At 32.7% G+C, this 15,772-nt stretch overlaps 1 protein-coding gene across 2 annotated transcripts in view; it reads left to right on the top strand.

The window, feature by feature from the left end:
* Positions 1–11,444, top strand: part of LOC127719558 (uncharacterized) — a 42,922-nt gene extending 31,478 nt beyond the window's left edge. For both annotated transcript variants that reach the window (XM_052225775.1, XM_052225776.1), the window contains 5 exons: positions 5,311–5,433; positions 6,650–6,762; positions 7,588–7,719; positions 10,071–10,241; positions 11,275–11,444. In XM_052225775.1, the coding sequence (XP_052081735.1) occupies positions 5,311–5,433; positions 6,650–6,762; positions 7,588–7,719; positions 10,071–10,241; positions 11,275–11,424 (689 nt within the window). In that variant the 3' untranslated portion in view covers positions 11,425–11,444. The remainder of the gene's footprint in view (positions 1–5,310; positions 5,434–6,649; positions 6,763–7,587; positions 7,720–10,070; positions 10,242–11,274) is intronic.
* The last annotated feature ends 4,328 nt before the right edge of the window (positions 11,445–15,772 follow it).

Raw genomic sequence — 15,772 nt, 5'->3', positions numbered from 1 at the left:
TCCTCAGGTTCTTTATAATCTTGCTTGGTATAATCCAAACATAACATCAATAAACTACAGTTGTCTCTTTTTATGCTTATGGAAAAAAATTCTGCAGCATATATTTGCTTTTTTCATCCTTTTAAGCTCACCGTTCCTTCGGAACGGTGAGCTTTAGCCATCACTTGGCGTCCGTCGTCGTCGTTGTCCGTCTGGTGTAAACTATTTCAAACATCTTCTACTCTGATACTACTGAACCAATTCCAACCAAACTTAAGCTGAATGATCCTTAGGGTATCTAGAATAAAGTTTGTGTTTTATATTCTGTTTCATCAAAAAACATGGCCGCCATGGCTAAAAATAGAACATAGGGGTAAAATGCAGTTTTTGGCTTATATCTAAAAAACCAAAGGTGTTAGAACAAATCTGACGGAAATAAAAGTGTTCCTTAGGTGAAGTTCTATCAGCCCTGAAATTTTCAGATGAATCTAATAATCCATTGTTGGGTTGCTGCCACTAAATATGTAATTTTAAGGAAATTTTGCAGTTTTTGGTTATTATCTTGAATAGTATTAATGATAAAGATAAACCGTAAACAGCGAATATGTACAGCAAAGTAAGATCTACAAATAAGTGTATATGCTCAAAATTGTCAATTGACCCCTTAAAGAGTTATTGCCCTTTAAGGACAATTTTACACAATTTGTTTATCATATGTTTTCTAACTTCAAAAAATCTTCTCCTCTGAAACCACTGAACCAATTCCAACCAAACTTAAGCTGAATGATCCTTAGGGTATCTAGAATTAAGTTTGTGTTTTATTTATTGTTTCGTCAAAAAACATGGCCACCATGGCTAAAAATAGAACATAGGGGTAAAATGCAGTTTTTGGCTTATATCTAAAAAACCAAAGGTGTTAGAACAAATCTGACAGGAATAAAAGTGTTCATTAGGTGAAGTTGTATCAGCCCTGAAATTTTCAGATGAATCTAATAATCCAATGTTGGGTTGCTGCCACTAAATATGTAATTTTAAGGAAATTTTGCCGTTTTTGGTTATTATCTTGAATAGTATTAATGATAAAGATAAACCGTAAACAGCGAATATGTACAGCAAAGTAAGATCTACAAATAAGTGTAATGCCCAAAATTGTCAATTGACCCCTTAAAGAGTTATTGCCCTTTAAGGACAATTTTACACAACTTGTTTATCATGTTTTCTAACTTCAAAAAATCTTCTCCTCTGAAACCACTGAACCAATTCCAACCAAACTTAAGCTGAATGATCCTTAGGGTATCCAGAATTAAGTTTGTGTTTTATTTATTGTTTCGTCAAAAAACATGGCCACCATGGCTAAAAATAGAACATAGGGGTAAAACGCAGTTTTTGGCTTATATCTAAAAAACAAAGGTGTTAGAACAAATCTGACAGGAATAAAAGTGTTCATTAGGTGAAGTTGTATCAGCCCTGAAATTTTCAGATGAATCTAATAATCCATTGTTGGGTTGCTGCCACTAAATTGGTAATTTTAAGGTTTTGCGGTCGTATATTGGTATGAAGTTGGCGTCGTCGTCGTTGTTGTCGTCGTCGTCCGGCGTTGTCCTGCGTTGGGATTGATTTTGGGGGTTATGGTACCAACAGTTAAGGAATTAGGGGCCAAAAAGGGGCCAAAAATAAGCATTTTTGTAACTTCCAGACATAACTTGTGTGTTAGTGTATGGATCTCTCTGACATTGTACCACAAGGTTCCATATCACAAAGGGAATGCTGGGATTGATTTTGGGGGTAATTGCCTCAAAATATTAGGAATTAGGGGCCAAAAAAGGGGCAAAAAACAAGCATTTTTCTAGTTTCATGACAATAACTTCTGTGAAAGTGTATGGATCTTTCTGAAATTGTACTACAAGGTTCCATATCACAAAGGGAAAGCTGGAATTGAGTTTTGGGGTAATTGCCCTAAATGTTTAGGCATAAGGGGCTAAAAAGGGGCCAAAAATAAGCATTTTTCTAGTTTCCAGACAATAACTTGTGTTCAAGTGTATGGATCTCTCTGAAATTGTACCACAAGGTTCCATATCACACAGGGAATGCTGGGATTGATTTTGGGGGTAATTGCCTCAAAATTGTAGGAATTAGGGGCAAAAAAAGGGGCAAAAAACAAGCATTTTTCTAGTTTCATGACAATAACTTGTGTGTAAGTGTTTGGACATTTCTGAAATTGTACTACAAGGTTCCATATCACAAAGGGAAAGCTGGAATTAAGTTTGGGGGTAATTGCCCGAAACGTTTAGGAATTGGGGGCCAAAAAGGGGCCAAAAAACACATTTTTCTAGTTTCCAGACAATAACTTGTGTTCAAGTGTATGGATCTCTCTGAAATTGTACTGCAAGGTACCATACCACAAAGGGAAGGCTGGGATCGAGTTTGGGGGTGATGAATCATAAGGGGGTTCAAAAAATTGGGGGGGGGGGATTTTTTTTTTTTTTCCTTATTTTCCTTTTTTTTTTCTGTTTTTCCTTATTTTTTTCTTTTAAAATTTTCCATTTTAAGTTGGTTATTTCTGATTTATATATAAAAGCAAATAATAATGATATGGTAGGAGATACACACCAAACAGGATGTGTAAATTATCATATAATAAGTATTGTGCAATAGCAAGAAATTTTCAATTGCACAGTATTGCACAATAGCAAGAAGTCTTCAATTGCACAGTATTGCGCAATAGCAAGAAATCTTCAATTGCACAGTATTGCACAATAGCAAGAAATATCAAATAGCACAATATTGCGCAATAGCAAGAAATTGTCAATTGTGCAGTATTGCGCAATAGCAAGAAATATTCAATTGCACAGTATTGTGCAAAAGAAGATACTTCGTATAAATTGCTTATTTCTTGACCAATTTCAATGGGGTTTTATTCTTGAATTCTTGGGGTTCTTTAATATGCTGAATCTAACCGTGTATTAAGTTTTTGGATTTTAGGCCCCGTTTTTAAATTGGTCCACATTTGAGGTCCAAAGGGTCCAAAATAAAACTTTGTTTGATTTCATCAAAAATTAAATTATTGGGGTTCTTTGATATGCTAAATCTAACCGTGTATTTAGATTCTTAATTTTTGGTTCCGTTTTCAAATTGGTCTACATTAAGGTCCAAAGGGTCCAAAATTAAACTTAGTTTGATTTTAACAAAAATTGAATTCTTAGGATTCTTTGATATGCTAAATCTAAACATGTATTTAGATTTTTGATTATGGGCCCAGTTTTCAAGTTGGTCCAAATCGGGGTCCAAAATTAAACTTTGTTTGATTTCAACAAAAATTGAATATATGGGGTTCTTTGATATGCTGAATCTAACCATGTATTTAGATTTTTGATTTTTGGGCCCCGTTATCAACTTTGTCCACATTGAGGTCAAAAGGGTCCAAAATTAAACTTTGTTTGATTTCATCAAAAATTGAATTCTTGGGGTTCTTTGATATGCTGAATCTAACCATGTATTTAGATTTTGGATATTGGACCATATAAGGTGAATGTCCAATTTAAAATTTTTAAGTTCTTAGACCACATTCATTCTGTGTCAGAAACCTATGCTCTGTCAAATATTTAATCACAATCCAAATTCAGAGCTGTATCAAGCTTGAATGTTGTGTCCATACTTGCCCCAACTGTTCAGGGTTCGACCTCTGCGGTCGATTCAAGCTGCGCCCTACGGAGCATTTTATTGGTTATTATCTTGAATAGTATTAATGATAAAGATAAACTGTAAACAGCAAATATGTTCAGCAAAGTAAGATCTACAAATAAGTGTATATGACCAAATTTGTCAATTGACCCCTTAAGGAGTATTGCCCTTTCAGGACAATTTTACACAATTTGTTTATCATGTTTTCTAACTTTAAAAAATCTTCTCCTCTGAAACTACTGAACCAATTCCAACCAAACTTAAGCTGAATGATCCTTAGGGTATCTAGAATTTTTTTTGTGTTTTATTCATTGTTTCGTCAAAAAACATGGCTGCCATGGCTAAAATTAGAACATAGGGGTAAAATGCAGTTTTTTGCTAATTTATCTCAAACACTTAAGCAATTAGAGCAAATCTGATGAGAGGTAAAAATGTTCATTAGGCCCAGTTCTATCAGCCATGAAATTTTCAGATGAATCTAACAGTCCATTGTTGGGTTGCTGCCACTAAATTGGTAATTTTAAGGAATTTTGCAGTTTTTGGTTATTATCTTGAATATTATTAATGATAAAGATAAACTGTGAACAGCAAACATGTTCAGCAAAGTAAGATCTACAAATAAGTTAATATGACCAAAATTGTCAAATGTGTCCTTAAGGAGTTATTGCCCTTTAAAGACAATTTTTCACAATTTGTTCATCTAGTTTGCTTACTTTAAAAAATCTTCTCCTTTGAAACTGCTGAATCAATTTCAGCCAAACTTGGGCTGAATGAGTTTCAGAGTATCTAGTATAAATTTTGTATTTTATTTTCTTGTACGTCAAGAAACATAGCCACTATGGCTAAAATGGAACATAGGGGTAAAATGTATTTCTTTGCTTTTGAAGAAAATATGACAGATACAAAGAACATCTCAATGGAATTTTTAAGTCATTCATTAAAATATATTAAAAAGCAAAAATAATCATTGATGAAAGATTTAAGCAAAAAATTACAGGTGAGCAATTTAGGCTCTTGAGAGCCTCTTGTTTTGTTTAGTCTTTCTGTCCCTCTGTTGGTGCAAAACAAGTATTTTTTACATGAAATCTTGAGTTTATTTACTTAATAAAAATGAAACTTTTACCAAAAGAAGATACAGTGGAGAGGTAGGATCTTTTTGATATTTGGTTTAATAATTCAAAGCTGAAGATCATTGCTACTCAATACAAAAATCTTTGAAACAAATGCTTTTTTTTTTTGGATGAATTTTATTCTTTCCTTTGCTTAATTATAGGTAACTTATATTGTTGATAGATGGGGGTAATGAAAAGATGCCTTTTAATTTTGTGGTCAATATGTCAAATTTCAGGGTTACCAAACATAGAATTTTTTTGATAAAGATTGATTCCTTAATAATAACTCAAATTTCTTTTGTTGTTTTAAAATTAAAATTTTATGGATGGAAGATACAGTAAAAAAGAGGAACCCTATTAAATTTTAGTGCAGAGTTCAAGGTTAAGGTGACTTTCATGTAGTCAGTGCTAAATACAACATTGTGTGATAAAAAAAAGTCTGTTATAATAGTAAAGATTCTGTTATTCCTCTTCAAAATGCAAAAATACATTTAAGGCATGTTCATAAAAAATAATGAAAAGTATATAATAATTTCAGTATATGGTAAACCCAGAGTTTGTACATTTGATGCAGGGTACTATTGTTTTGAATGCCATGAGAATGATGAGTATTACATTCCAGCCATGCTGATTCACAACTGGGACTTCAGAAAACACCCAGGTAATTAGCCCCTCTCATATTTCATCCATGGTGGTCCACCTGGGACTTCAGAAAACACCAAGGTAATTAGCCCCTCTTATTTTCCAGCCATGCTGATTCACAACTGGGACTTCAGAAAATACCCAGATAATTAGCCCCCATTACATTCCAGCCATGCTGATTCACAACTGGGACTTCAGAAAACAACTAGGTAATTAGCCCCTCTTATATTTCATCCATTGTGGTCCACAACTGGGACTTCAGAAAACATCCAGGTAATTAGCCCCTCTTATATTCCATCCATTGTGGTCCACAACTGGGACTTCAGAAAACATCCAGGTAATTAGCCCCTCTTATATTCCATCCATGGTGGTCCACAACTGGGACTGTAGAATACATCCAGATAATTAGCCCCTCTTATATTCCATCCATGGTGATCCACAACTGGGACTTCAGAAAACACCCAGGTAATTAGCCCCTATTATATTCCATTCATGGTGGTTCACAACTGGGACTTCAGAAAACATCCAGGTAATTAGCCCCTCTTATATTCCATCCATTGTGGTCCACAACTGGGACTGTAGAATACATCCAGATAATTAGCACCTCTTATATTCCATCTATGGTGGTCCACAATTGGGACTTCAGAAAACATCCATTAATTAGCCCCTATTATATTCTAATCATGGTGGTCCACAATTGGGACCTCAGAAAACATCCAGATAATTAGCCCCCATTATATTCCATCCATGGTGGTCCACAATTGGGACTTCAGAAAACATCAATTTATATAAAAAGTTTCTAATATTCTATCCATGCTGACAGGGCTGTCCCATATAACATACATGTGACCCAGGGTAGGCACTTGAAATGTCAACTATGGATGAGTGTCAAGTACAGTAAAATAAGTGAAATTTTAAATTTGTCTCTAAAGGTGGTTTATTAAAAGTGCCTTTCCTGGGTATCAACTTAGCAGATGAAATAGATAAAGTTACTTTCCTTTTACTTACTCACAAGCAAAAAAATGAAATTACTATTTAAAAATGAAAATATTCATTAGATCATGAAAATTTATGTAAATGTACTATTTCATATTGCTGTGTGTTGTTATCTATTAAGTTTTTACTATTGGGTAGAAATAGTTAAGTTGGGATGAGGTGCTATTTACACCTAGTTAATTAACCAATGTGATTGCAAGATTCTTGCTTCATAAGAAATAACTTATTTTTATTTTCAGTTGCTAAATGTAATTTCAAATTTCTCCAGGATGCTGAGGATCAAACAAAAATAGACATTTCTAAAGTCAATCCTAAACTTTATGAACATGTGAAGGAAATGGAAGATCTCAGGGTAAGCACCTATCTAATACAAGGGTTTAGAAATATTTATTCCATGATTTCTATAATTTATTGAGGATTTGAAAGTCAGGGCATTCTTTTCCAACAACTGTCAAGTTTCATGACATAAAGGAACCTGTGGCATCACTTTTACAGCCTGAACAACATGAAATTTTATATCTGGTTGTAAAAATGTAAAAGAATGATTTGTGGCATGCAACATTGTAAAATGGAAATGATTCTAATGACCTTAAAAATTTGCTAATTTGTCAAGAATCACCAATGCTGTTTTTAATTTAGAGAAAGAAACTATAATTTTCAAGTAGATTTAAAATTTCAAATAGATCCAAATTAAAGCAGGGATTTCTTCTACCAAATGACAGTTAATTAGTGTACATGTATTTTAAAATTTGTACTTGTAGAAGTGTTTTGATATGACTGATAATAATTTGTTTTACTCTTTTGGTATGAAATTATTTATCTTGTACTTGTTAAAAAGGGGTGGCCCTTGCATGCATGTCTATGGGTGGATAAAACACAATGTTTGACTTGTTTAAGTGTGTGTACTATAAGATTAGAATGTGTTCTTGAATAATAGAAGATTTGAAGTCAACGAGACAGCAACCTAACAACCTCAAAAGATAGTAGATCAACACAAACAATAGACAGGTGTCTTTACTTTATGGCAAACTGTAAATTGCCGACTCGAAGCCTTTCAAGGCTATGAGTAAATTTAACTCTATGTGTATCAATATTCATATTGAGTTAGTAGATTATCAAATTCATTTCTTTACCATATTCAGTTATTTCATTATGAATAACTTGTTTTATTTTGTAGGTTCTAAGAACCCAGTTATATTATTTAAAAACATATTTGTTTACATGTAAACAATCTATAGCAGATGAATTCAGACAGACGCTATGGCCAAGAGAGTATATGTATGAGAATATTCATTTGTATTCACTCAGCGTAAGTACGGTTTTTCATAAAAACAATTTATCACCGGACATTTAACAAACAAAAATCAATCTTTGAAAACGTCAAAATGATGAAATTGTCAAAGATTTAATCAAAATACAAAACCGTAAAAACTCAAAACAATAAAAGCTAAAGATAGCTTCTCAACATTTTGTTTAAGCAGTCATATTATATCAGGAGAAAACTTTGTTTTTTCTTAAATTTACTAGTTGTAAGCCTGAAATGAAGCTCACTATCTGAACAAAAGTTAAAAGACTTGTATGTTAATTTTCTGAATAGGGTCTAAAAATTGACATCCATAAATTAAGAAAGGAGAAATTTTATTCTTAATTAATCCAATTGCAGATAAAGTTTATTGATAATTAGTTTATGATTGGGGGATACAATGAAGTCAGAGACATGTTTGTCTCCCTTAAGACACACATGTTCTTTATACAACGGAAATTGACAACACAATTCAATGACATTAATATCAGAGTATTTTGCTGATAAATAAATCTTGTTTTGTTTCTCTGTTCTTTCATTCTTCCATCTGGGATATTTTTATGTATTATACTGGTATTTTACATATTATAAGTAATTTAAAATATTTACTTACCTTAATATTCTGATACTTTATTTGTGTTTGTGTGTGTGTGTGTGTGTATGTCCCTTTAAATTTAATATATATGGGATTTATTGTTTAAAAATCTCCCACAAAAACAACCTCTGAGTTATTGATTGATTGATGACTTCTTACCACCTAGAAGCAAATATACAGGAACAACATTATATGTTAGTTAAAGATGATATACCTCCATTTGAACTAAACTGATACACCGAGTGACATGTACTACCCCCAAGAAACAAACTTTGGAAGACAAGTGACCGTACCATTATTCTGTCTCTTGAGTCAACCTGTCTAATCCCTAATCCCTAAATGCTTTCTAGGCTCTTAATGGAGAAACAGCAAATACCAATTTGAAAGTCATACAGTACAGTATATAAACGAACAAAATATAGCATTATTCATGCATGTTTTAATTCTAATATTATTATACTGCACTAACTAACATAAAAACTGATAAGAAAAATTTCATACAATTTAAAATGGCTTTTTCAAAGTAGAAAAGTATATGGTATAACCAATTAACCAATCAAATTAAGGATGCTTCAGAGATAGGAATCATTATACCTTATGCATCATATCTGGCCTCTTTCAAACAAATGTTACTTCCTTTTGGATCTTAGTTGAAGAAATGTTTTTCATGGATGACTTCTATGCCATATATTAAAAAACCTAAAAAAATTCTGTGCTGTTAATTTCCTGTATGGTATTGTAACATCCCTGCTGCAAAGGAAAAGGGGGATATTAGATTACCTCTGTCTGTCTGTTTGTCTGAAACAGATTTCTATCATACTTATCTCAGCAACTGCTAGTCGTAGCTTATTTATAAAATGATTTCATTTCCTTCAGTTTTCTACTTCCTGTTTGTCAAAAAATCTTTACAATATCATGCACATATGTACTAATTTTTTGTCTTATTTTAATCCACACTACAAGTCAAAGCTTCATGATATATGGTGCCAAGCTTATTCTGTTAATTCCATACTATCTGAAACCTTAGTAGTTGTTTGATAAGTCAGAACTAACTCAATGTACAACTTCTTAAAATTGAGAATGGAAATGGGGAATGTGTCAAAGAGACAACAACCCGACCATAGAGCAGACAACAGCCGAAGGCCACCAATTGGTCTTCAATACAGCGAGAAACTCCCGCACCCGGAGGCGTCCTTCAGCTGGCCCCTAAACAAATATGTATACTAGTTCAGTAATAATGGACGTCATACTAAACTCCAAATTATACACAAGAAACTAAAACTAAAAATGATACAAGACTAACAAAGGCCAGAGGCTCCTGACTTGGGACAGGCGCAAAAATGCGACGGGGTTAAACATGTTTTTTGAGTTCTCAACCCTCCCCCTATACCTCTAGCCAATGTAGAAAAAACAAACGTACAACAGTACGCACAGTAAAACTCAGTTTAAGAGAAGTCCGAGTCCGATGTCAGAATAGGAAACAAAAGAAAATAAACAAAATGACAATTATACATAAATAACAACAGACTACTAGCAGTTACTGACATGCCAGCTCCAGACCTCAATTAAACTGATTGAAAGATTATGTCTTCATCATATGAATATCAGGCACAATCCCTCCTGTTAGGGGTTTAGTATTATACCGTCATAAAATATATGAGAAGAACATAACCCGTGTCATGCATTTTATAGCAGAAGAGTATTAAAAATTCATCATTTTACCTATTTATTCAAGATCTATTTCCATGAATATTTATTACAGGATTTTCTTCAAGTGCCTTCAGGAACTCTGCTGAACAGTCTAAAGAAAGTTATAAAGTTTGCTATAAAGCATGTGTACGAGTGTCGTCTCTGTAGCCAGAAAGGTTATATATGCGAACTGTGTAATCAGACAAAAGTTATCTACCCTTTTGAAGTAGAATCTACCATCAGGGTAAGATCTGAAATTTATTGAACAATATATTTGATTATTGAATATTAATTTCAATGTATGTTATTTATACTTTTTCGAATATACAGAAATGTTGTGTGAATCTCAAGGAGACAAAACAATTTACTAGAAATGGACATTTGAAGGTTTACTTTAGCATATGTCTTCATTTTAGAATTGCTATTAGTTTTGGCAAGTACAAACAAATTCTACAAATATTGACCAAAAAGAAATGGTGATAAAAAAAATTCATCAAAGATACCAGGCTTATAGTTTTGTATGTCAGACACACGTTTCATCTTCAAAAGATTCATCAATGAAGCCTGCATAAAAAATCGTTAAAAGGTCAAATAAAGTACAAAGTTGTACATCATTGAGGGCCAAAAATTCTAAAAGGTTTTGCCAAATAAGGGCCTTGTACAATAATTACTGCAATTTTAACCTTTTATTTAAGATTTCAATTTTTGTCTGTCTCTAATTTGAGGTATTGCAAAATAAGAAATGCATAGTTTGCAATCAATGACGTCACAATAAATGTAGTCGTGTAATAGGCACTTTTGATAGTTTTTATGAAAAATACATATATTTTGAGCAAATTTCAGATTGCGTTGGCACTCCCAAATATAGGGCAAATGCAAGTACAAACTGAATAATTTATCACAATGTATGGACAACATTAATGCAAATAATTTTGTGGTACTTGCAATAGTAGTTGTAATTTATTTTAAGGTTGGCCTACTTAAAACTTGATTTTACTTTCGCAAATGTTTCTTTACTTAGCTCCGCTAATTGTTGCTAGGTAAACTCAATTTATTTTCAACAGTATAAACTATGTTTTTACATAGGCCAAGTTTAAAATAAGAAACAGTTATCTGCCGAATATACTTTTTTTAATGCCACCACAACATGTGCACAAGGAAATCATGATCATACATTAAGTGATATTTAATTGCCTCATTTCTGATCTTGTACCCGGTATGCAATAATCATTGGAAGGTCAGCATTTGTTATAGTGAGATTTATTTTTATATTTCAGTGTAAACAGTGTAAATCAGTCTTCCATAAAACTTGTAAAACAGAAGGTAAACAGTGTCCAAAGTGCCTCAGGAAACAACAGCGACGGTCCCAGATGGGCAGTGAACCAGAAACACCTGACAGCCAAGACTATGCCTATGTTCCTCAGTAACTGGCAATGGAAATTAGGATAAGCATTCAAAAAATTTCATTATTGTCTCACATACAAATACAAGCTTGTTGTACACAGGTGATTCAATACTATATTTGTCTTTGTATTATAAGTTATAATGGTTTTCAAGTCTATGCCATTGTTGTGTGGAACTTATTAAGACTAGGAGGTGTTCAGATATTTAACTTCGAGGTACATTTTAAATTTCTATGATGCCTAATCTTTCCCTCTGTGTTGCGGGTCAAATAGTCTGCTATTGCCTGGTACAAGCTAGATGCTTTTAATTTTTATTTGCCAAACTGTATGTAGAATTTTATTCAAATTGTACTTAAATTATATTTGTACTACTGATAATTTATTTTTATTGATACTCTGTGCTTTCAAAAAGAGGATGTTTGACAGTATGAGTGAAAACAATTTATAATGTAAAGTTATATTGTAGTGCTTGGTGCTTTGGAAACTTTTAAATAAATGTCATGTTAAGATTTTATACAGTCATTGATGGAGATATCTTTTTTTTTTAATATTAAACCACATTCCCATAAGACAGATCTTTGTTTTCTTTAGATTAAAAATATAAAAATTCTTATTTTAAATAGTACAAGCATGTTTATCAAAGGATTGTTACAACTGCTTTCTAAACATTTTACAGAAGAACATTTGCCGAAGTATTTATCAGTAGCTGATTTAAGTTTTATTTTGCCCCCCCCCCCCCCTTTTTTTAATGCTACATTTGATTACTGTAAATTCATAAATTATTGCGATTTTTGGTGAATGGACAAAAATGCAAGATTATTTATTGCGATTTCAGGAAAATCTGCATATGTAAAGATATATGTATCAGATATCAGAATGCAAGCTCTTATTATTGCTTTATACACCCAATTCCAATATTCTCTATTATAAAAAACATTACAATAATTTCGGAAATTTACAGTATTTATATAACAGCTGTTATAAGAAGAACTAGTAAAGAAGAACTAGTAAATAATTTGATGTTGCCCTAATAGCTATCAATGTAAGATTTTAAATTGGCTACATTATTTATATCTATATTTGTTTTAGAGTCGGTGAATTCATTTTATACAAGGTGATAAATTTGAGATACAGTTTTTTATCATTGAAGTTTGTTTATATAATTGCTCTTCTTTGTAAATAAAGATGTATTTTTTACTTATATTTATATATGAGAAGACTTTGTGATGAACCACAATAAAATATTTTATGGTTTAGTTTAGACGTTTTATTACTATAACAGTCTGTTTGAAAAAACCTCTGGCCAATGAAAAAGGTAGACTATAACAACAGGGAGGGGGTTGTTAAAAATTGAAAACCGTATAAAAATATCATACAACGTTAACACCAGCAATGGAGAATTATTTGTGATTTGTTTAGTTAAAGGGGAACTACAAGTGGTAGGTCATTGATATTTGGTGTGCAGTTGTATAAGCATTGGCACATTACATTTCTATGGAAAATATTTAGACCTGCCTCCTGATCTTGGTCTTATGACTTAGTTAATATGTTTGTGATTAGGTCAGTTTAAGGATAATCACGAGTAGTAGTTCAATCACTTTTGATGAGAATTGGCCAATCTAATTGCAATGGAGAATATTTGGCCCTGCCCCTTCAGTAATTGTTTATTGAATTTGAAACTTTTGCTTAGCCTACATATTCAAGTTTGTGATTAAGTCAGGTTAAGGGGACTCACTAGTGGTAGGTCAGTGATATTTGGTGAGCAGTTGTATAAGGATTGGTACCTCTCATTTCCATTGATTTGTTTTTGGTCCTACCTCTACTTTCACGATCTTTTGAATTTAAAACTTTTGCATAATTTGTGATAGCTCAGCTTAAGGGGAACCACTAATGTTGTGTCACACTTTTTTTCTTCATGCTTGATTTGATATTTGGTGTATTGTTTAATCATGACAAGTTACAGATCAAATTTGAATTTTGTTCCGTCTGATAATTTTGTGCAGAGTTATGGTCCTTGGACTTTGAAAATTAACTTAAATAATCAGTTTTTCGCACTTTTTTTCGTCATGCTTCAAGATATTGACTTGATAATTGGTATATAGTTTACACCATGACAAGTTATAGATTAAGATAGCATTTTGTTCCAGTAAAAAAAGTAATGAATTTTTGACTGGTAGGGGACTATTTATTGCCATGCAATACTCTCAGAATGCTTGTTGATTTTAAAATTTTTGCATGGTTTACATCTTAAGTTTGTGAGGTCTAAAGTTTAAAGGGAAACACTTATGATAGGTCAAACCGTCAAAGGTATTTGATAGGCAGTTGTATCTGAGAATACTATAACATATAGTAGTCTCATGTTGTATTGACTGAATGTTATGCGTAGTTTACATGTTACAGTATTATAATTTAGATTTAAACATTTGCTTTATACAATCAAAATTAAGTAAAGCCGAGACATATCTCTGTGTCAGTATTTTTTTTCTACAAAAATTGGAATCAAAGAAATAAATTCCTTTAGTGAATTCATGAAAAATCTTACTTTGTGAAGAACCACATTGATTCCAATAACAAATACACCGAAGATGATATGATGAATAGCTAGACTTTTTGATATACAGCATATTTGTTGAGTAATGAGTATTGATATTTCTTCAGACAGTTGATAATCCAATTGATACTAATTGTGCACCCCTACTGGCCGATTTGCATTTGTTTTTGTACTCATACAGAGCCTTTTCAAAGACAAAAAGGCATAGATCTTTTATTTGAATTACCAGTGCCTTTTTGAAGTCATGTCACCAAAAAGCCCACATTCCAGCGAGTGCTTGCATCTCATATATCTCAGTAAAATTCAGATTATGGTAAGTACCGAAACTAGTTGGCTTTTCTTGACATTTTCCTCGATATTGACACAGCTGGACGACTTCACACTAGAATATCTGACCAATGTGATGATTTTAATTTTTCAATTGTCAACTTCCCATTTCTAAGTAGTAACATGCCCTCTGTTCCATCGTATGGTGTATACTAGTACATATCTTATTTAATACGTTACAGTCCTGCATGTTCACACTATTTAATAACAAGGATGTGGTCTCGAAACAAAACAAGTTCTGACTGAGAAATGAAGATAAAATTGAGAATGGAAATGGGGAATGTGTCAAAGAGACAACAACCCGACCATAGAGCAGACAACAGCCGAAGGCCACCAATTGGTCTTCAATGCAGCGAGAAACTCCCGCACCCGGAGGCGTCCTTCAGCTGGCCCCTAAACAAATATGTATACTAGTTCAGTGATAATGGACGTCATACTAAACTCAAAATTATACACAAGAAACTAAAATTGAAAAAGATACAAGACTAACAAAGGCCAGAGGCTCCTGACTTGGGACAGGCGCAAAAATGCGGCGGGGTTAAACATGTTTTTTTGAGATCTCAACCCTCCCCCTATACCTCTAGCCAATGTAGAAAAAACAAACGCACAACAGTACGTACAGTAAAACTCAGTATAAGAGAAGTCCGAGTCCGATGTCAGAATAGGAAACAAAAGAAAATAAACAAAATGACAATAATACATAGATAACAACAGACTACTAGCAGTTACTGACATGCCAGCTCCAGACCTCAATTAAACTGATTGAAAGATTATGTCTTCATCATTTGAATATCAGGCACAATCCCTCCTGTTAGGGGTTTAGTATTATACCATCATAAAATATATGAGAAGAACATAACCCGTGTCATGCCAACAACTTGTTTTTAGAATAAATATGTTTAATTCCGATGCAAAGACCCTATAAGTGAATCAATATTAAAGCCAAAATATGCAATCTTTAATGACCTGACAACAGTATCGTAACTATATCCCTTCTTAATAAGTCTGTTTAAAGGTTTTGTTAGCTTTTGAGGTGAATACTGACATTTTTGTGCTTTGTAAAGAATATTACCATAAAAGATTGGATGTGAAATACCCGAACGTATAAGATGTCTACATGTTGAGTTATATTTACGAATGATGTCCTTATACCGATGATAAAATTTAGTAAATGTTTTGACTAGTTTATGATATCGAAAACCGTGGTGTAATAATTTTTCAGTAATACATAAATTTCTCTCGCTACAATCTAATACTTTGTTACATACACAGCGAATCGTACAAGTTGAGATATATAAACACCATAAGATGGTGACAAGGGAACGTCACCATCTAAAAATGGATAATTAACGATAGGAAATGAAAAATCATCTCTTTTATCATAAATTTTTGTATTAAGCTTCCCGGTAATGATATAGATATCAAGATCGAGGAAAGGACAGTGGTCATTGTTAGCATTAGCTTTATTTAAAGTAAGTTCAACAGGATAAATTT

The sequence above is a fragment of the Mytilus californianus genome, unplaced genomic scaffold (genome assembly GCF_021869535.1).
Source record: "Mytilus californianus isolate M0D057914Y unplaced genomic scaffold, xbMytCali1.0.p SCAF_11, whole genome shotgun sequence".
NCBI classification, from domain to species: Eukaryota; Metazoa; Mollusca; class Bivalvia; order Mytilida; family Mytilidae; genus Mytilus; species Mytilus californianus.
This window is presented reverse-complemented; position numbering and strand designations above follow the sequence as displayed.